This window comes from Perognathus longimembris, chromosome 8 (assembly GCF_023159225.1).
Source record: "Perognathus longimembris pacificus isolate PPM17 chromosome 8, ASM2315922v1, whole genome shotgun sequence".
NCBI lineage: Eukaryota > Metazoa > Chordata > Mammalia > Rodentia > Heteromyidae > Perognathus > Perognathus longimembris.
Window position 1 is genome coordinate 25,830,748 of NC_063168.1, and position 22,860 is coordinate 25,853,607.

At 45.7% G+C, this 22,860-nt stretch overlaps 1 protein-coding gene and 1 long non-coding RNA gene across 22 annotated transcripts in view; one reads left to right on the plus strand and one right to left on the minus strand.

The window, feature by feature from the left end:
• Nucleotides 1-1,920: 1,920 nt before the first annotated feature.
• LOC125356322 lies at nt 1,921-22,724 on the minus strand. Its single transcript, XR_007211869.1, has 3 exons — nt 20,880-22,724; nt 20,022-20,026; nt 1,921-1,968 (listed from the first exon to the last, which is right to left on the minus strand). It is a non-coding gene; the product is annotated as an uncharacterized LOC125356322 (long non-coding RNA).
• Dysf (dysferlin) overlaps nt 6,282-22,860 on the plus strand; it is a 200,501-nt gene continuing 183,922 nt past the window's right edge. For 10 of the 21 annotated variants that reach the window (XM_048352711.1, XM_048352718.1, XM_048352714.1 and 7 more), the window contains exon 1: nt 18,970-19,205. In XM_048352711.1, coding sequence (XP_048208668.1) covers nt 19,118-19,205 — 88 coding nt within the window. In that variant the 5' untranslated portion in view covers nt 18,970-19,117. Of the gene's footprint in view, nt 6,666-18,968; nt 19,206-22,860 lie in introns of those variants that run through there. The other 11 variants (XM_048352710.1, XM_048352719.1, XM_048352716.1 and 8 more) reach the window with 2 other exon arrangements.

The following is a 22,860-nucleotide window of genomic DNA, read 5'->3' on the forward strand; positions in this document are numbered from 1 at the left end:
ATTTACCTTGAGAATTTAAACAGTTTCCCCAGAAGTTATATAACTTTAAACTGGATCTACAAGTTCTTTTCTAGAAGAGAAACTAAACTATAACTCCAGATTGAATTTAAGAATTGCACAAATTCGGGGCTGGGGATATGGCCTAATGGCAAGAGTGCCTGCCTCGTATACATGAGGCCCTGGGTTCGATTCCCCAGCACCACATATACAGAAAACGGCCAGAAGTGGCGCTGTGGCTCAAGTGGCAGAGTGCTAGCCTTGAGCAAAAAGGAAGCCAGGGACAGTGCTCAGGCCTTGAGTCCAAGGCCCAGGACTGGCCAAAAAAAAAAAAAAATTGCACAAATTCAACTAGTAAATATGGATAAATCTAAACAAGATCCATGTGAATCTGTAGGCTTGGAAAGATGTTGGGACAACTTGTTGAAGCAATAAAGGTAAAAGCCATGAGAAAAAAATGACATTTAAACTTCTATTATTATAAAGATTATATACAGAGTGGTTCCAGGTACATAAGACAGATAAAGAGTACTTCTTTTTGGACAATGTCACTCCTCTTGCTCTGTTTTTCCCTCCCTTCCCCACCCACAAGTTGTATAGTTCATTTTCAACATAGTGTCTAGTGAGTACCACGGCTGCAAACTGGACATGCTAACATGCAAACATCTACAACTTCTCCTTGTCAGCCCACATGTCTACAGAGTAGAATTCATTTCAGGGGACTCCCTGACTTGAAGTAGACTGACTACCTGTTGTTTAGTACCTCCAGCTACAGATGATTTTGATGGGTATTGAGGCTTAGAAAATGACAGCCCAAAGTGAAAGCCTGAGAAGCACAATTTTTCTTGCACCTTCTGACCTCCTGTCACTCCTCACTCTTCCCTCATGGTAAGTATTAGAAACTGGAGTTCTCTTGCTCAAGATGGGTCATAGAAACTGCAAGCTCTCTCCCCAAAGCCAATAATGAAGCCTACACAGATTGCTTTAGAATATGCCCACTCCCAATCATTCTGTCTTGAAAGTAGTCATAGAGAATTTCTCTGGCCTACCTTGTCTGAAGATAAATCATAAGACTCAGAAAGAGTTCTACTTCATAGACAAGAGGAAGAAATTCTGTACAGAGGCCACAAAGACTTTGAACAGACATGGCTTGCTAAGTATCCTCATAGTCTGTTAGCATTAGATCACATTGTGAGGGTAAACATTACTTTTCAGCTCCATTGGCTTGAGAAGCATCTACAAGATTACTAAATCACACCTGTGGGCATGCCTGTGAAGGACTTTAAAGACAGTATTAACTAAGAAGGAAAGAGCCCCCTTCAATGTGAGCAGCACCATTCTATTATATAGGTGGAGTCTGGTGACATGAAAGGGGAAAAAGGAGGCCTGCAAAAACAAGCATTTCCTCTCTCTGCTTCCTGGCTGCTATCCTTTTCTACTATATCAGACTGAAACCCTAAGTTAACCTTCCTTCCTTAAGTTGGTTATGTCAGGTATTTTGTCATAGTAACAAAAACATGATTAACACATTGCCTAATTATATTTCTATATGGATGCCCATGCTTCCTTGAATCTAAGCATAAAAATAGGTAGTGCTTGATCTTGAGTCTTCATTCTAAAAGCTTTCATGTCATATCAAACTATGATTAAGCTTGTTAAATTAGTTCTTCTCTAACCTGTCTTGTCACAGGAGTGCTTGTCATGAAACTTTGTGGTGAGAAGAAAGGGAATAGTCCTTTTTTCTGCCTGTAGAGAGGGCTACAGTCTAGGAGATCACTGTGTATAAATGTTCAGTGCTCTATCTGTACCTCATGTGGCAGCTTGATTCTTTTGTGATGATCCAGGTAAAGGATAAATTTTAGCCTACAAAAATCCTTGAGATAATAATAACACACACACACACACACTTCATGACCATAATAACACACACACACACACACACACACACACACACACACACACACACACACACTTCATGACCAAACTGTAGGTCTTAAATAAAACTTTCTGTGTTGCATCAAAACACTAAACTCCTCCAGACATAGTGCTGCATGACTGTAATCCCAGCATTTAGGAGCCTGGGGCAGGAAAATGGGGAGTTTAAGGCAAGCCTGGGATATATCAACCCTGTCCAAAACAACAACAACAAAAAAAAACCCAGAAAAACAAAACTCCAACTTCTCATATTCTCCACTTTTCCTCTTCTGGTCTGATTTTTAATCACAATTCCAAAAGAAAAAGAAACGTGGGACACCAATATGCTTCAATATACCGTGACTCTCATAGTCAAAGTTCTTACTCTGCAAGAGTCAGTTTTCATGCAACCTTAAGAAAAATGGGCAAGAATTAGTCACAGGTCCTTAATGTCAGGATTCATAACTGCAGCCGCAGCAACCAAGCCTGAGCACTGGAAACAGCAGAGTGTCCCAAGACAGTATGAGAGGCTCATGGGAAGTTAGAGGCCTTGGCTTGGGCAATGGATGGGACTACATCCCAGATAGCAGGGGCCACAGCTGTGATCCTTTCATTCCCATCAGGAAAAGGCTGATCATGTGTGCTTGCCATCACTGTACACCTGATATCCTGAAGCTTCTCAAGGATTTAATTCAAGGCTTAGGACAGAATATGCAACTTCTACTCACACAGTCCCTGGAACTCTGGGACAGGGTATTTTAGTGAAGACAGTTTAAAAGCTGGGAGTCAAAAATTATGAGCAACCACTACAGAGAATGTGTCTGCACTCCCAAGGAGGGAGATTGACAAGGGGTGGAATTTAGCAACAACCAGAAGAGTCTCTCTCAGTCTCTTGTTCCCCAAACTTCATCCTTATATATGGTCTCATTTTCTCTGTAGAATGTTCTCTACTTCCCCAGGCATATGATACCATCTATGCCACTATTCAAGCCCCTCCAGCCCCATAATCAGGTTAGCAGTTTTTGGTCCTAGGTTCAAAGTATTGGGAGAAATAATCCATCAATTCAGCTTGAGTGGTCTCAGAGAAAGTAGTTCTTTTAAGTAAGGAAGCCATAAAACATTTGGTTGCTCAGAAAAAGTTTGAATGACCCTGCTGTATATATAAGTAAAAGAATTGTATTAAACCCACAAAGAAAACTTACCAAATCACATAAAATCAAATATTTTCAATCAAATATTTTCACCATATTTTCAAGCAGCTACATGGCTCTTAGATCCAGTTTTAGTTCTGTTATAATACAGGTTTGTGTTACTTTATCATCTATATACAGACAAACTGTACTTTAAAAATACACCATAATTTGGGCTTTCCCTAGATCAGCAGGTTCTCTTGCCCTGCTTTCCAATACAATTAAACCTTACTCTCTGCTTGGTTTCCTTCCCTACAATTTGAATATTGTAAATGCTTGCCATCTGCAAGGAAGGCATCTCTAATTGTTGGTAAATAAATGAACATATCAATCATTTTTTTCCAGACTTAAGGTTTTTTTGTTTTGTGTTGTATTTATGTTTCCTGTGCCAGTAGGACCAGGGTGCCTCTCCCTTAGCTATTTTGCTCAAGGCTAGCACTCTATCACTTGAGCCACATCTTTACTTCCTAGCTTTTTTGATGGTTAATTGGAAATAAGAGCTTCATGAACTTTTCTGCCTGGGCTGGCTTCAAACCATGACCCTCAGATCTCAGCTTCCTGAATAGCTAGGATTACAGGCATGAGCCATGGGCACCTATCCAAACTGAAGTTATTTTATCCAGCAACATAGCATGGCCAAGTTCTATGGTAGGAGACTTAACTACTTGTTCTGCAGAATTTCCCTTCTATTTCATGCTGACATTGTTCTGTTTTACTCAGTAGGGTTTACACATTTTTATAGCCTTGGTCCAAGTCCCTATCATCTTTCATCTTGATACTGTTGTAGTTCTTAACTCTTCACTTACACTCGAGTCTCTTGCACTTCCTTCTCCAAAAGGCAGCCAGAGGGAGCTTTTGAGAAGGTAGATGAGTTCTTGCCATTTTTCTGGATTTAGCAGACCTTTTGCAGTTCCCCACAGCCCCTGAAGGCCTTCTTCAACCTCACCTCCCTAATCCTGCCTCTCTTTAGGCTGTATACTCCAATCACTGTTCTCTTCCTCATTCCTCCCTGAGTGTAAGGCAGAGTGCTCCTTTCCTTCTCCTAGGAGCACTCTTCCTCTGCCCACACCTTGGTCCTGTCCAGTAAAATTCTAATTGGCCTTCATATTCCATCTGTAATAGCTCTCACTGTCCTCAGGCTAGATGAAGGTACCCTACTGTGTGTGTGTCCTCCATTTTTGTCCTTCATAGCACTTGGGGATTTGTATTAGTTAACGATTGGCTTGAGTATTCAATGAATCTCAGCTTCCACTGCTAAGGCTCATTGAAATTAGACACTGTATCAGTCTGCTAGAACTGACATAATAAAGCCTCAGTGGCTTAAGTAATAGAAATCCATTTCTCACCTTTAGAGAGGCTTCAAGTCCATTCTGAAGGTATTCGTAGGCAGGTATGGTTTCTTCTAAGCTTTCTTTCCTTGGCTTGATGATACTTTCTGTGTTCCCATATGGCTTTTTTTCGTTGTATTTACACATCCTGAGTTATCTTTAAGTATCCAGTTTTTCTTCTTCTATAAGGACACTAGTTAGGCTGAATTAGAGCTCACTGCAATGGCCTCATTTTGACTTAATCACCTCTTCAAGACCCTATCTCCAAATACGGTCACATTCCAAGGTGCCAATGGATTAATTTTACAACACAGAAATGTGGTGGTGGTGGGAGGTGGCTACAGCTCAGCCCACACAGGACCCAAGCTATCTTGCATCCCTATCGCTCTGGACAGAGATTTATTTGTCATAGGACTCTACATATGTTCTTTAAATAAATGATTCTCAACCCCTCTTTTTTTCTTTTTTTTTGGCCAGTCCTGGGCCTTGGACTCAGGGCCTAATCACCATCCCTGGCTTCTTTCCGCTCAAGGCTAGCACTCTGCCACGTGAGCCACAGCGCCCCTTCTGGCCGTTTTCCATATATGTGGTACTGGGGAATCAAACCCGAGAGCTTCATATGTAGGAGGCAAGCACTCTTGCCACTAGGCCATATTCCAAGCCCTCAACCCCTCTTTCTACTCTCCCCACTACCGCAAATTGTGCTGGATACAGATAAGCAGGTGGTACAGACTGCTGCTGAAGGATCACAAGTGATTACTGGAAATGTTTGCTATCATGATCTTGAAATTAGAGGCCTTGGAGAAGAGAGGTTGCTTAAATGAAAAACTCTAAGGGACAGTGACCTTAGCTCAAGCCCCAGTGCTGCCTTCACCCGAAGTCCCCTGCAGCTGCTGGCCTCTCTGCCATTAGTGTATCTGCTGCCTCAGTGGGCTGCTGGGGAGAATGTTTTGCTAACAGCTGCACACCCATCCAACTGGCCCTCTTTAGAAGGTGAGTCACGGGCTGCTGAGAGTGCTTATCTACGTAGCTTCCAGAAAGCAGTTCAACAAGTACTAGAACCTAAAAAAGTCATGCCTTGTAACCTTAGAATTCCAAAGCCAAAGAACCTAGCAGAGGCAGAGCTCACGATGAGTTTATATACCAATTTAAATTACTTCGAAATATCTCTCACTATTATAATAGTGAAAATCTGAGAAGCGTCTAAATGTGTGACATGAAGAGAAAGCTCTGTGATATGATAGCAATTATGTAGCTACTCAAAAGACTATTTGGGAAGAAGTTTTACTGATACAAGAAATAGTTACATGAAAAAGTGGACAGATTGCACAGCATAGATAACTCTGAACTCAGAGACATAATAGATGCTGCCCTGTATGTGCATTTATACATTCAGAGGGAAAAGCCCGCATTGAGTAAATATTAAAATGTTGCAGTGATCTTTTTTTTTTTTAATAAAAGACCCTGGTGATTTCTCCCTTAATGCTTTTCGTGTGAAAGTTAGCATGTGTTATTTTTTACAACCAGAAAAAAAGCACTACAAGTTTTCAAGGCAGCCGTGGTGTCTGCCAATGAAATTCTAAGCTTCCAATGAAAGCGGGCCTGCGCCTGCTCCCCGGTCTTTCCCCTGGATCTCTTCCTACCCAGTGCTGTCCGACTGGCTTCGGGAGAGCAGACGAAGATCAGGGGAGAGGCCCAGCCTTTCCTTCTCCAGTCCCTGCGCGGGATCTGGGCTAAGCTGGGTGTCCCAAGCCCTGGTCCGCCCTCTAACCCCCAGCCCCCCGGGCCATCGCGGCCAACGCCCAGTCCGCTTTTCCACCGCCAGGTGCAAAGTGCCTTGTCATTGGGAAAGCGGCGGCTGGAGCATTGAATTACAGCTCCTTGGAGCCCACGTTGGGCTGCGGGGGTGGAAAATGAACAGAAGCCCCCGTTCTGGCAACGCCCTCTGACCAGCGGAGGGGACGCAGCCGGGGGCGGGAACGAGCCTAGCCCACGGGAGCAGCCCCCGCCGGCCAGCGCCCCTTTAAGAGCAGCGGCTCCCAGCCGGGAGTCAGAGAGAGATCCAACCCGACCCGCACGCGGTGCCTCCGCCCTCCTTAGCTTTCTTTGCGCCCGCCCGGGGTACAGCGGACCCTCCAGGCCTCAGGCATGCTGAGGGTCTTCATCCTCTATGCGGAGAACGTCCACACCCCGGACACTGACATCAGCGATGCCTACTGCTCCGCGGTGTTTGCAGGTAGGACTGGCCCGACCCCGCCAGGGCTCGGGTCGAGCAGGGAACGTCACTATATTATCTACGGAGAAAGAGGTTGGTGGTGAGAAACAAGACTGCCCCACCCTGTCAGACTGAGATTGAATGGTGCAAAGACACAAATTCCTTGGGGAGGGAAGAGTCTCCGGGAAACTGAGGCTGTGAGATAGAAATGATTGCATGGAGTTCCTCTAGGGCCTGGCAGTTGGGCCCTAAGTTAGGAAGGCAAGACCTCACCTTTTCTGGATCCCCTAAAAGAGTCTCACCACACTGCAAAGCACTGCGCTGCTAGATTCTGCTCCTCTCCCTTGAGAGGTCTGATCCCAGGTCTATTTATAACCCGGCTCCCCCACCCCTTGCCCCAGCCTGGGCCTGCCTCCTGTCCTTGGCCTTTGTTCACTGTTAGAGGCCTGGCTGGTAGGCTGGCCATGGCTGAAGTCTCAGACAACCCCACTTCTCCAGGGACCCTACCCTGTAGGGACTTTCCCCACCCTCATCCACCAGATTAGTGCATATTAGGGTGGAATTTGATCCCCACCATCAAATTTGGGCCTCCTTGAGCAGGGTAACCTGCTCTTCTATCATATTGGGACTCTAGTCCCTAAGAAAGCCTTGGCAGGTTTATGCCTGAATTTTTCCTCCAAGAAGTGAAGGCTGGTTGGAGTCTACTTTCTCAACACTCCCTCCGGGTCAAGCCAGTGTAGGGGTCTACACAGCTGGGCTTGGGGCCTCGGTGGGTGGAAGACCAAGGGGCAGAATTTGAGCCAGGCTTGCTATTCAACCTGTAGGTTCCCTTCTCACCTTCTATTATCTGCCACTCCCATTGTCCCCAGAGGACTAATGTATCTATCTGTATCCCAGGAATCAGTTTGTCCTGGACATCTATCTAGGCAACACTTGTTCCCAGTCACCTGTGTGCACATGTGCTTCCAGGTAGATATACTCTAGAACACATGGCACACCTACAATGTTCCAAAAATGGAGACTGAGAACACAGGCTGAAATACACCACAGCACACACAGATGTTCTATTTCAGGTGCTCTGATCACAGGGTGTGGGATTTGAGGCTTCTGTCTGCTGGATAAGGGCAGAACTTGAGGAGTTGTTGAATGGTCTGTGGTCTATGAAAGCATCAGGAACCAAGGGGAGGGACCAAGGACTCTAGGGAAGCACTCTGACTTTTTTTCCCCTGTCCTACTTTTTGTTTGTTCATTTTTTTGTGCCAGTTCTGGGGCTTGAACTCAAGGATAGGGCATTCTTTAGCTTTTTGCTCAGGCTGGTGCTCCACCACTTGAGCAACACCTCCACTTTCAGCTTAGAATCTCATGGACTTTTTAGCCTGGGCTGGCATTGAACCATGATCCTCAGATCTCAGCATCTTGAGTAGCTAGGATTATAGACATGAGATATCAGTGCTTCCCTCTAACACACTGCTTTGACTTGTTCTCTAGCATTATCTTACAGTGGCTCTGGAGCCTTGTTAAAGTATCTCCAGAGTGGAGAACAAGGATCTCTCTCTCTCTCTCTCTCTCTCTCTCTTTCTCTGTGGTGGCAGTGTATGTAGTGGGACTTCATGCTTCCTCTCTTCAGCCTTACCTCTGTGCAGGCCAGGCCCCTAGACTGGTTTAGCTGCCTGGCCAAGAACTCTTGGTTCCTTGTTGCACAACTTTAGAGGGCACTATTTATGCTGTAAATATCCCCTGATGTTTACATGGAAAAGAGAATACTACCACTAGAAAGAGAAAATGGACGCACTGTACATGAAACCACTGTCACTCACTTCAATGTTCCCTTTTCCTGCACTGTCCCCAAACAGTGCACTGAACAAGCTTTGTGAATGGCACATTCTGCAGCTCTATGGCACACAATCCACACTCATCCGCAGCAAACTCTGCTCTTAGGGGCTTTATTCTTCTGGTGTCACTCAGCCTGAATCTCCACCTACACTGACCATCCGCCCTCCCCTGTGCATTTTGTAAACTCTCCTCCAACCTCATCCCCAGTCTCTCATCTCTGATTTCATCCTCTTCCCCCACCATGCTTTCTGTACACTCTCCTCCAATCTCCAACCTCTGTGCAGTTCCCCAGCTCCAAACTTATCCCTTTGCCCCTACATTTTGTAGAGTCTCTTCCTATTTCATCCCTAGCCCTCCGGGATAGACTCTTTAGTAGGGGAAAGGAAAGAATGAGTAATGAATAGGAAGCACTTTCTAAGCCCAGAAGAGCTATTCCCACAGGAAGCACTGCTGATGTGGCTTCTGTCCTGTTATTTCAGCCCTGGGGACAGTCTTCCCTATCTTTCTTTCTCACATTTACACATCCCTGACTGTGCTCTCTCCTTCATTCTCAGTCTACACCACATTTCTGCCCCTGTCTGGTCCCTCTGGGTGGCTGCCTCCCCTTCCTGGAGTCCAGAGCTCATGATAGAGAAGGAGGGTGTGTTGTCTGTGCCTGTCAGGAGCCCCTGACCTGGAAAGGAGACTGACTGCAAGCTTGAATCATCACTGTCATCAGTGTCGCTACCACATGCAGATCTTCCCCTCCTCCAGCCGCTGGCCACCTTCCACCTTCTGCATTAGCTAAACTCTTAACCCATGTCCAAATTTGGTCTCCCTGCGGCATTCAGACCTCCTCACTCTTCTCCCAGCCAGGGCCAGATTGGTAAATGATTACTCAGGTGGCTCTGGCCTGGGACACACAGATGAATGTAAAACACCCTCTGGAAAACCCTCTCTCACCAGTTGGCCTAGATCTGGCTTTCTTCTCCTTCAGTTACATGATTATATGTTTCAGAATAACACCTCACAGCTCCCTTGTGCAAGCAGAAATTTCTTTTTCCTGCTCAATTGCAACTCTGAGAGGCAAAGGGATAGTATCCCCTTTTACACATGAAAATTTGGCCCAGACAAGTACAGGGGCCCAGCCAAGGTCAAACAAAGCTGCCAAGCCTTGTTCACAATCTGGTGGCCCAACTCCCACTCCTCTCCCCACCCCTACCCTTCAGTTCTCTCTGTTGTTCTCAGCATCCTTGGCTAATGAATAAGAACGTGCTTTGGAATGCATACCATGTGCTGCCTACACCAGGGAAGGCGGACTAGTACCAGGGCATCCATCCTATGGCTGAGTCAAAGCAGGAGTGCAAGGCTGCAGGGAACACTGTGCAGACAGATTACCAAACACTGGCAGATCTTGGGTTTTAAAATATATTTTCATCACAAAGAAAGGAAAATAACATCCATTAAGCATAAGCAACATACTGGTTTTTTTTTTTTTTTTTTTTTTTTTTTTTTTGCCAGTCTTGGGCCTTGGACTCAGGGCCTGAGCACTGTCCCTGGCTTCCTTTATGCTCAAGGTTAGCACTCTGCCACTTGAGCCACAGCGCCACTTCTGGCCGTTTTCTGTATATGTGGTGCTGGGGAATCGAACCCAGGGCCTCATGTATACGAGGCAAGCTCTCTCGCCACTAGGCCATATCCCCAGCCCGAGCAACATACTGTTTTTTGACACTGTTGTTGTTTTTTTTTAACCCCACACCAATCCTGTGACCAATATCCTGATTATTATGTGCCAGACTTTCTTCTAAATAGAACCTTTACTAGGAGCAATATCATGGTCCAGCTAAAATTGGTTCCAGGCACTTAGATAGATTCACAGGTCCATAGAAAGTTCATTTTATCCTGTTAGCGAGCATAAATGGTAGGAACTATGATCCCAGAACTATTATTATCTTTTTTTTTTTTTTTTACTTGGTTGTGGGGTCTGAATTTGAGGCCTGGGCACTGTCTCCTAGCTTCTTTGCTTAAGGCTAGTGCTCTACCACTGGAACCACAGTTCCACTTCGTACATTTTTTTTAAGGGACAAAGGATTTATTTTGATTCATTACTTCAAAGGATTCTGCTCTTGGTTCCTGAGACCCATGCACTGGACACAACATGACCACAGTGGGAAAATGGAGCAGAGAATTACCACACCTCCTAGCCCTTCTTACATTTTTGATGTTTAATTGGACATAAAAGTCTCAGGGACATTCCTACACAGCTGGAATTGCAGTTTCAAACTGAGGTCTTCAGATCTCAGCCTCCTGAGAGCTAGAATTATAGGTGTGAGCTACCAGTGCCTGGCTCAGAACTATCATTTTTCAAATAAGAAAACTGAGGCCCAGAGAGGTTATATAACCTGCTCAAGGTCATACACTTGAGTACTGGAACTGGGATTTCAGACAAAGTATTGTAGCTCTAAAGTTCTTTCTACACTATCTTTAATTGCTCTGTGAACAAAAGTTTTACCTTTGACTTGCCAGAGACAAACAGTAAAAGATGGGAGAAGTGGATTTGAACCCAGGTCTTGCTTAGACTGTAAAGATTTCTGTTACAACCGGCCACATCAGGCACATTGTCCTTATTACCATTCACTTACCTAGGTACAGACATCCTCAGTTCTTGCTGGCTGGTCTTGAGGACGCCTTCTTGTCTTCGAGGATCTCTGTCTTTCTACATCAGTCTGAACCTAATTAGATACTATTTAATCCAGCTGTTACCCCTAGGCAGTGCTCCAGTGCCAGAATAGCTCACGGAGCTGTATCAGGCTTATGCTGGCTGTTTAACCTGAGGCCAGGGTAATAAGGGGTCATGTGGCTCTGGGGTAGAAGATTTCCATGGGCGTGGCAGGCACCCTGGGGCCTCTGGAATGGGGGCAGTGAAACTGTGGGTCCCAAGTTAGCTGTTACTTTTATGAAGTAAAAGTTGTGAATAGGGTTCAGGAGTACAGATAGCTGGCAGCTTTGGTCACAATCCAGTGGCATAAAACTCCAAACAAGAGAGAGAAGATAGCAGCTGAGTGTACTGGTATTGCACCTAGACTGCTTGGGATCTTGAATGACCTTCTAACTTTGCCACTTTCCTGCCATGTGTGCTTGGCTATGTCATTTAACCACTCTGTCTCATTTTGCTCATTGGTAAAGTGTTGATCATAGTAGTACCTGCTTTGGAGATATGATCCTGAAGAATCTGTGTGAGTGCAGATAAAGCACATTGAATAGTGCTTTGCATGCAGTACAGTTAAAACTATAGTAATTAGAATAACCATAATAAGTATAATAATCAGAATAAGTAACATGTATTATACAAGTACTAAGAAATCATTGCACACCTTCAAGAAGGCTTTCAATATCTCTTTTCCTCGTCAATTCTATCATAAGTTCTGTTTATTCATCTACTGTCTTGTCTTGCCAAGATAGAAACAACCAGCCAAGTGGTCAGTGGTTGTGACATTTACCTTTAAGGTTCCTGACCCTGGCTCTTCCACCTGCTTTTCCTGCAAGTAGCCCTTTCTGAGCTAAGGGCATTTGCCTGGTACTATGCCTGTTTTTTGGAACAAATATTTTCTGATAATCCCCTGATCCCACAAACTGCCTTAGTCTCTCTCCTCAGCCAAATATACTCTCCTTCTGCTATCCACCTGCTGCTCTCTTTCCACATTTGTTCTTAGCAGGAAATGCTAGCAGGGAGAACTATGACATCTATTCCATACCTGTTCCCAGAAACTCTACTAGAGGTGCTAGGATTTAATCCTCCCAATACCTCTTCCAAATTGAAACAGATTCTGAAAGATCAAGTCACATGTCTCAGGTCGCTTGGAGAAGAAAAAGTAGATTGGGCCAGAAGCCCAGAACTGCATCTTTAATTTATATCGGTGCCCTGTCAACCTTGGCTGGTTAGACTAGAATATCTTCAGGACACATGTCCTTAAATGAAAATGATGGGAGTGGGACATGAAAACATTCTAGGATTCCTGAAGGATTCCTAGAAGGAATCCTAGAAACTCATATAGAGAATGTTCCTTTTGAGTATAATGGGGTTGAGTAGAAAGTTGATATCTGTTTTTGTGGGTACCTCACATTTAGACTTCGGGCATGGGGGGCGGGGAACAAAGTCTCAGATAATATTAGGAGCATGTAGTTAGAGAAGATGAACTAGCCCTATGTCATACTAACATGATGCCCAGGGATGTACGACCACAAACAGGTGGCAGAGAGAACAAACTCCAGGTGGCAGAGAGAACAAACTCATGTGCTTTGGGTACATGGCAGGTGGATAACTAAAGTTAGGCCAGTTATAAAACTATATGTGGCCCTGAGCAAGTGGGGGCCCGTGTGTACTCCAGTGGGGGCCGGTGTGTACTTCACCCGTGCCAGCTCCTGTGTATGGGCTCCAGATGAGCAATGCTAAGCAGAGGCTCAGTCAGTCCCACTGACATGATTCCCTGCTTTTTCAGGAGAAGTTGAAATTTGTATGGAAAAGTCTCCCAATATTTACTCTAGATATGGTTTTGTTACAAAACATTGTACTGTTATAACACCACACATTTATAGGCCAAGGCCACAGAGAACACGTAGTCACATTCTTTGAGGCACAGTATTGAATCCTGGAGACTTTTGGCCAATGTGAACATGGGCTTATAGGAAGCACTCTTCAGTAACAACTCTACTGGGTTCTACCATTCCCTAGACATTGTAGCAAATGTGAAATGTGGCAACAGCTGGGCTTGCTATGAAAACTCAGCTTGAAAGCAGATTTCATCCTTGCCCATGCATGTGTGGATTCTACATTTGGCCACAGCACTCTCACCTGCTAGGCTGGAGAAGTCTGAGAGATCAGCAGGCTTCACCTGCAGCCTTAGGTGGGATGCATACCTATTTGTGTGTAGTGGAACCCTAATGGTAGTTGCTGCTATTCAAGTAGTGATTGAGATGTAGACCATCATGCCAGTAAGATTCTGACCCCTCATCCTGCCCAAGACCCCAGATTCTCCTGCCTTGTTACTCTTCAGAGTCCTTTGACAACAAGGTCTATGAAGGCTCACTACCACTGCTCATACTGCTGTCAGGCATAAAGGGGTACTGGGGTTGGGTATGCTCTTTCTCTTTAAGGACACAACCAGGAAGTTACCTACAGTGCCTTGGTCATCACTTTTGGTCTCATAACTACATCTACCTACAGTGGGATGCAAGAGGCTGGCTTGGACGTATTTCTATTTGAGTAACCAGGTACAACTGATAGAAAATGTCAGTAAAAGAAAGGAAATCTCAGCCATGCCATGAATTAGAGCTTTATTTCTATACAGATACCCATGAGAGGAAGCCCTATTGTTTCTAGGCCCCAGTTTGATGTCCACAAGAGAACAGCTGTCTGTTTAGGAAAGTTGTGGGTAGTGAACAGCAGCAGCCTGACCAGGAAGTTGGAGGTTGGAATAGGAATGAGGTTTCAGGATGTGTCTATGGCCCAGGTCACCAACTGTTGCCTTTCTTGTTTGCAGAAAGAGGTTTGTGGAGCCCCTGTTTCTTGGATATAAGCCAAGGATTTGTTGAAGTCCCTTAGACTAGCCATCTTAAAATATCAGCTGTACTCCCTACAGATTTCCTGTGCTGACTCTGATGTATTAGATCCAGAGTAGGGTGTGGTATGGTGGTACAGTGGGTTGGTGGAGTAGAGGCACAAAGCTAGGAATCAATGGAACTAATGAAGGACTAAGGGAGGGAGGGAGGGAGGGAGGGAGGGAGAGAGAGAGAAAGAGAGAGAGATCTACAGTACCTAAGATTCCCCCTAGAGGGCATTACTGTCCTCTGAGATGGAAGGTTAGATTAATCATAAGGTGAAACACCAGAAAGCCATATGCAATTCCACTACACCAACTACCTTCCAGCCCGGAACTGCATACTAAGAATACCTGGGTCACTAAGTTGACCTTGGTCACAGTCTAGCTAGATATTAAGCAAGCAATTACGATGTCTTATAATGTGAGGAGCTCTAAGAAGTGGTATTTGAACTAAAAGCTTAAGAAAGAATGGTGATGGCCCTGAAAAGTGAGTGGGGAAGGCAGGTGCAGCCAGAGAGAATAGCTGACCTCAGAGCTGGAAGGGAGTTTGGTATGTTCTAGAAACTGAGACGTCCCTAGAGCTGGAGTTCTAGGGTCAAGAGGCTGAGTGGTCTTGCTCTCTGGGCCAAGGGAAGGAATCTAGACTTAATCTCAAGAGCATAGGAGGCCCTTGCAGGAAGAAAGCAGTTTCCAACAGGGCAGTGGCATGATCATATATGCTTTTAAAGATTGCCTGACTGCAATGTGGATAGTGGAATGGATGTGGCCAGTGTGACTGTGAGGTGACCAGTTAGGAGGTACCTGAAGAAACCTGTGCAGGAGAGGGTGGTTGTAGGATTTGGAGGTATTTGGAGCCTGTGGGTCCAATGTGGATATGACACCTGGACATCAGCCCTGCGATGAGGGAGAAAGGATGCTAAGTGCTTGAAAGGAGCCAACTGTCTACCACACCTTGAGAAGTAATCAGGAGGAGGATGGGAGGATCTAAACCGTTAGAGAAGGTTCTGGAAAGGGGACAGCTGCAGACTCTCCTTCCTGTCTTTCCTTCACCATGTTTCTGCTCTTGAGAGTAATTCCCATAGTGCTGTTCGGTATGGTTGCTGCCACTTACCATCTCTGTTTCCTAACTTTGAGCATCCTGAGGGATTTTTTTCAGCATCTAGTACAATTCCAGCAAGTCATCAGTGACTGATGATGGGCATAGGATGTATTTATTATTTCAGTCAATCATCTAGGTGCTAAGGAAATGGTGGACAAAACAGACAAGAATCCCTGACTTTGAGTTGGAGGTATGACTCTTTCAGTAGAGTGCTGGACAATGAGCAAAGTGTCAGGTACCAAGTTTGAGTTCTGGTCTCAGACCTAAAAGAAAAGAAAATCCCTGACTTCTTGGAGATGACATTCTAATATGGGTAAGATGGAAAAGAAGTAAACTATATACATTACTGAGTGATTGATGCTAAAAAAAAATGAAAGGGAGAAGGTGCTGGTCCTGGGGCTTCAATTCAGGGTCTGAGCACTGTTCGTGAATTCTTTTGCTCAAGGCTAGTGCTCTACCACTTGAGTGACAGCTCCACTTTCAGTTTCATTGATTTTTAATTGGAAGTAAGAGTCCCATGGACTTTCCTGCCCAGGCTGGCTGAGGGAGATGCATTTATAAATTGTGTGGCAGGAGGAGGTCCCCTTTGGGTGGGAGAGAGAGCCAACTAGCTAGAGGAGTTGTGGAGAGCTGGCATCCAGGCTCTGGAAGGGCAGAGGGAGGGAACAGCCAGCTGAGAAGCTTTGGGGTCCTAGCCTGATGTGCCTGAGAAGCAGCTAGCAGGCTGTTGAAGGGTTCTCAAAGAAGAGTGCTTGAAAAGGGGTGGGTCTTAGGGAGGGAGTGAAAAAGAAGGCCAGGCAGGCCAGGCATGGCTATAAAGGCCATGTAAGGACCTTGGGAGACATTAGTGAGTGGGAGATATTAAAGGACTTTGAATAAAGGAGTGGCACCAATTAGAATAGATGGGGTGCCAGGACAGGAGCAGGACACATTTGGGGGACTTCTGTACTGATTCAGTGGCTCCAACAAGGAAATAGTAATGAATGGTGAGGAGTGGTGGGATTTTGGACATTCTTATTTACCTTTCTTTCTGCTTCCTTTTATAAAATTTCTCTTCTTTCCTTAAAAAAATTCTCTTCTTCCTACTCCTTTTGGGCTTTCTTTTTCAAAAAATGTTCAACCTTTTTGTCATTCATTATTTATTTCTAGTTTTGAAAAACATACATGTTATCTTAAAGTATAATGCTAGTCAACATACTTTGAAAGCAACTTCTGTTACCTATTGTGAACAAAGAGATACGCTAACCAGTTGCCTGAAGTTTTACATAATTTGAGAAGATCCTTTTGGACTTTTTAAAGTGGTGCTAATAGGATTTGCAGTGTTGGTGGTACAGTAGGGTTGAAAGTGTGACCAGGTGGTTCCAAAGAGAGTAGAGACAAAGAATAGAGACGGAAACATGGGCAGCTCTTTCAAGGGATATTGCAGAGCTGGGAGTGGTGGCTCAAGCCTAGATTCTTAACTTTTGGGAGGAGGAGAGCTGAAGGATAGCAGTTTGAAGCCAGCCAGGGCAAAAAGAAGCTCTACCCCTTTGATTATTATCTCTAGCTACAAAGGAAACCTAGAGTCTGGGTACAGTGGCTTGCACAATAAAGGGAGGGTTAAGAGGGAGGCTACTGAGACTCTGTCGTGAAAGTAACCAATGTGCTGGGTGCTGGTGACTCATGCCTATAATTCTAGCTACTCAGGAAGCTGAGGTCTGAGGATCATGGTTCAAAGCCAGCCTGGGCAGGAAAGTCCATGAGACTCTTACTTCCAATTAAGAGCCAATAAAGCTGGAAGTGGCTCAAGTGGTAGAGCACTAGCCTTGAGCCTTGAGCAAAAAAGCTCAGGAACAGTGCCCAGTCCCCGAGTTGAAGCCCTAGGACCAGCATAAGAGAGAGAGAGAGAGAGAGAGAGAGAGAGAGAGAGAGAGAGAAAGAGAGAGAGAGAGGAGAAGGAGGAGGAGGAGGAGGAGGAGGGAAGGAAGGAAGGGAGGGAGAAAGGGAGAGAGAAAGGGCAGGAGGGAGGGCAGGAATGAAGGAAGAGAGAGAACTAAAGAGAAAAAAGAAAATAAGAAAGGAAAGAAGAAAGAAAGAGAAAAGGCTCAAGTGATAGAGTGCCTGCTTAACAAACATGAGGTCCAGAGTTCAATCCCCAGTATAGCCAGCAGTGTGTGCGATGGTGGTGGAGGGAAAGCTATTACAGAAAGAGAGCAATGCATCCACCCCATTCTGAGGAAAAGCGAGAGAGGCAGCTAGGAAGAAGAGGAGGGAAGGGTCCCAGCTTAGTAGTGGAGATCATTTGAAATGCTGTGTTGAACACACACACATACATACACACACACACACACAGAAATTAGTGACAACTGAATGACAGCATGGAGTCAAGAAACTTCTTAAGAGCTCATTGGTGGAATGATCCATCAGGTAGAGGAAACTTGACATTGGGCACAGGATGGGATTGGGTGACTGTCAGAGCCTTGTCACTGAATGAGTGAGAGGGGATGGGATCTATGCCCAGGCCTTCCTTCGGTCTCTGTTCATTCACAAGGACAGGAGAGAAAGCGAAGAGGTCTGGGAGCACAAAGATGGCGACTGCTCAGTATATGGAAAGCAAACAGAGTGGGATGGATGATAGGGTGTTCAAACTTTTGGGAGAAGAGAAAACTACAAAATAGCTGTGTGGGAGAGAGAGATTTACAGAGACTTGGAAAATGTGCTATGATCCCTACCGTTGTAGGGTCTACTTGAGTTAGAGTTCATGACCATCAAGTATGTTCTCCAACACGTCTAGTGGTCAGGGTGCAGAAATGATGTAGGCAGAAGTGGATTCACCAGGGTCATTGTGGTTTAGCCCTATGATATGCTGCATTTCTCAAAATAAGAGAGGGAGTTGAGATTTTGCATAGGGAAAGCATGTTAATTACCTGGCGTGGAATTTAGAACAAGTGAGGTGATTGGTTAATGAGGAATTGTGGGGGTGGGGACAAAGAGCCCCATTCTCCGGGTTAGGATGTCCGTGTGAGAAGCTAGGGTCTTGTGGTCATCATAAGCTGGAACCGTGCCTGACACCATGTGAAAGTGTGCTAAGGACGGTCACGGCTCCAGGATGAAGCCATAAGCAACGGACTTCACGATGGTGATAGTGTGTATGTGAGATACAAGTGCAGAGATTTCTGGAAGTAGAGAACTGAAGAAGGGAAAAGTATAGACCGCGGCTAGACCCTTGTGCAACGCAGTGTAACGTAAACACAGACTTCACTTCTCAGGGACAATCGGTCGTAACCATATAGAAAGTTGGGAGGCCCGTTTGCAGGGGTTCGAGCCTCCGGGCCTCCCCTGGCCCAGGGTTCTCAGTAGGTCAGAACCGCCTCCTGGCAGCCAGAGCTGGCCGAGAGCAGCGGTTGGCGAGCACTGGCGCCGGGCGGGTCGGGTGAGGCGAGCTGCGCGGTGCTCCGGGTGCATGGCGGGCTCGCTCGCCTCACGTCCCGCTTACCCTGAGCCGCGCTCGCTCCAACGTGCAGTTCCCGGGGACGCGCTGGCGTCTTGGTGGTGATCCCCACATCATCCACCTCCACTTATTTCTCCTTCTCGCGCGCTGGCCCAGCTCCCGGGCACTGGGAACCCTGGATTCTGGAGACTGCGAGTCTGCATTTGGCAACCAAACGTGCGCCCCACGCCAGCTGCACTTTCTTGGGAGCAAGAGACCAGCGCCCCCACTGGTGCATCTGACCCCTGTCAGCTGCCGATTGGGTGGATCGGGACGGGGTCTGGAGGAGTGGACCGCCCCGCGGGTATCCGGTGTCCTCCCCGCGGCCTCTCAGCAGGGGCTTGGCTACTTCTTGGCGGCGCAGCGCAGGCGACGGCTCCCTTTGGGCAAGGCTGCCTGGGAGCTGCACGCTTGCCCGGTGCGTGTCTGGATCCGGTGCTTCTGCCTCCTCCTTGCTTGCCGGTGCGCTCCGTGTGCCAGGGGCTGTGTTGCCATGCTGTGTTGCCTGCTGGTGAGGGCCAGCAACCTCCCTAGTGTGAAGAAGGACCGCAGCGACCCTGTCGCCAGCCTGACTTTCCGAGGTGAGAGCCCCCAGGGCCGCCGCGCCCACACTCGCTCTGGTGCCACCCAGCTCTGAGCTCCCATCCCGCTGTACCGGGGCTGGGAAACTAACCCCAACCCAGGTCACTGTTTCTTCTGTCAGCAGGGTCAGAAATCTCACCCTGTGACTGGCAAAAATGAGACACAGGTCAATAAATGTAGTAATTACTACTTTTCTAAAATGATTCCAGAAGGAAAATGTCCAGGCTCTTAAGGAGAAGTGGGCATAAGGCATGGCTGGAAGATGTGTGGGGGAGGTAAAGAGGAATCAAGGCCACTTGACTGAGTATATGGACAAATGCTTTGAAAGTTGTGTCTGTTCCACCCACCCATCCATCCATCTACCAATCCCTTCCTCCCTTCCTCCCTCCTTACCTCCCTCCCTCCCTCCCTCCCTCCCTCCCTCCCTCCTTGCCTCCCTCCCTCTGTCTATCCATCCATCCATACACCCACCCACCTACCCACTGTCCAGTCATTTATCTTTACAGAACACTAGCCATATTGAATTCACTCTGTCTCAACCAGAAATAAAAGGAACAGAATAGGATGGATAGACCTTGAACAAGAAGGCTTGAAGAGTGCTTAAGATGTTCATCTGCTTTTCCAAATTCAAGGAGCTAATTTTCTATATATATGCTTAGGCTAGAGAGGGTCTTTCCCTGGGACAGCAAAGGAATCACACCCTTTTCTACTCCCCAGCCTCCTTGGCCACCACTTCAGTCGGAGATTCCCATAAGAGGGGTGTCTCAGGAGGGGAAAGGGAAGAGGAAGGATCTGTCAAAATTGAGAGAAGAAACAATAGCTGTGAGTCAGGACACCTACTTCTGTGGAGAAAGATAAGGAAAGGAGAGAGGGTTTCCTCTTTATAGGATCTATACTCTGTGGCTTTGTGAAAAAAATTTAATGTGTGTTTTGAAAGATGGTAAAATATAGAGGAGTGCGTCAGTTTTTTTTTTTTTTAATGAAGGTTGAAGGCCGTGGGGACATCAAGGGGGCTTCTTGGCCCTGTCCCACAATCTCTGTGGTATCCTTAAACACACATTCCCCACCTCCACACACATACATGCATAATAATGATAGATGACAGTCAATTTAGTTGAGTGAGTTCTAGGTGTAGTTTTTATTCTTTGTTATAGGAGGATTTATAACTATTCCTTTTTTTTGAAAGATGTGGTTTGAAACATTTTAAACAATGTTGCTATTTTCATTGATCATTGACTTGCCAGGTTGCTCATAGCACAAGAACAATTTTAAGATAGGAATCTATGTCTCCCTGCTTGTCAGATGCTGCCTGGGCCTCCCATTGTAACAGAAATTGTGGAGCAATGCTGGGATATGGCTCAGTGGTAGAGCACTTTTTTGTACTAGTATTAGGGCTTGAACTCAGGGTTTGGATGCCATCTCTTAACTTTATCACTTAGGGTTGGTGTTCTACTACTTGAGCCACAGCTCTATTTTGGCTCTTTCCTGTTCCAATTGGAGATGAGAGTCTAATGGACTTTCCTGCCTGGGCTGGCTTCAAACCACAATCCTCAGAGTAGCTAGGATTATAGGATTATAGGAATGAGCCACCAGCACCCAACAGTAGTAAAGCACAGTGTAATATGCACAAAGACATGGGGTTCCATCACACACACACACACACACACACACACTAAATGAGTGAACAAATAAACGAATATAAAATAAATAGTGGGCTCACTAAGGTCAGAAGAAATTCCCAGAGTACAGTGAGCCCCAGGTACCACATCAGCCTGGAATTCCTGGATGCCTGGATGCCTCAAAACTCCTTTGAGACTATTCCTGACTCTCTCTGGTTCAGCTGCAGTCTAGTGGTAGCTACTAAATAAATGCCTTAGTCTGTGTGTGTATAAGAAACTAGAAAATTGGAGAAGTTACATAATGCGTTCATGTGAGTGGTCACAGCAGGGAATGATGACCAGAGCGAGAAGGGGCACTGCCCTTGAGTCAGACAGGCAATTAAATCCATTGAACCCACTCTTGGCTGTTGCTCTGGCCCAGATACCCTAAGCTTGAATTCCTGCTGGCCTCTCGCACACTTTCTGTCCCCACCCCGTGCTATTTATTTGTACTGAAGAGCTGGTGCAGTATAATAGAACACAACATTTCTGACTATTCAAAATCTATTTCACTTTCAAAGCCCTCCTGTCTTTTCTGGAAAGGCACCCTACCCCACCCCCCCCCGGGTGTCATTAGACTTCACTCTGGATGTAACAGTACCTTGTCAGGTCTGCTAGCACCCTCATCCCAGCTGGCCTGTGCTCAGTCCTCAGTTCCACATAGGATGCAGGGACCTGTCTTGTTTTTTCATTGACATGTCCCAGTGCTGAGCACAAGTAGTATGCTGTAGAGTTTATGCTTTTTCTCGTCTAGTCTTTAGCATCTTCCAGAAACTTCTTTTAGTCTAGGAGTGTGGTCCTCCCTCTTGGCTATACCCCAGAGTCACCTGGAGAGTACGTTTGCAAAACACACTTGAGTCACATGGGTACAGACTCTGACACAGTAGTTCTGGGAGGTCACCAGAGAGTCAGTGTCCAGAAAACACCTAATGCAGGCTGTTGTGGAATCACATCTTGACATTGGCTGGAGATGCTGTGTGTGACAGGTAAAATGAATGGGCTTGTCCATGGAGCATTCATGTTGGAGTCTGGGGCTTATTAGAGAAAAGCCTTTAGAATCAGACTCAGAACTGACAAATCACTTATGCTGGGGGGACTCCATGAGGCTGCATACCAGAATAGGACAGGGAATTTTAAGAAAGCCCATTGCCAGCCTCCCTGTCTCCAACTCGCAAGGAGCTAAATCTCTCCTGTGGAGCCCAATCTTGGGTGTTTCTGGCAAATCTCCCAATGTTTTGGATATAGAGTCAGAGCTGAGAAGCCCTGAGCCCACCTCACTCAGGGGACAGTGGTCTGGTGTAGAGAAGCCAGGCCACACTGTGTGTTTGCTTCCAGATTGTTGCCTGAAATGCATGGGCCTGGGCTGGCCTCACTCTCCTTGCAGTTGTTCCTGGGCATTCCAGCCACAGATGAAATTTCAGGACCTGCCACCCAAAATAGACTATGATGAGCTTTGAGAGCCTCTGGATTCTAAGGCTACTTTTTGGCTTCCCCATTTAAGGACCTCAGGATAAAGCTAATAATGAGTGCTGGCCATGGCATTGTTCTTGTACTCATTAGTTAATTAACTAAAGATTTTATGTGATTATCAGTAAGTTGTCCCCTGAGGAAGAAAAGCACTCCCAATTGAGAACCAGCATGTTCCTTCATACATTTATGTTTATATGTGCTTATGCGTTAAATTAAGTAAGGACTATTTTTATTTCCAAATAATAGGAGTAAAAGGATCTTAGAGGAAAGACATCAGATTGTTAATAAGTTCATACAAATGGCAGGATTTAGAGTCTACTGTAATTTTGCCTCATGCTTGTCCTTGTCATTGTTACAGTGACTACATAATACATTTTTTAAAACAGGCATTGGTAGATCTTTTTGATGCATCATTTATGTGAATGAGCATTTAAGATTAATTTCCTGTAACATTAGATAATCTTTACCTCCTCTTCTGTCCTTACCCTTGCTCATCCTGTAATACAATTATTTATATCCCTTTATT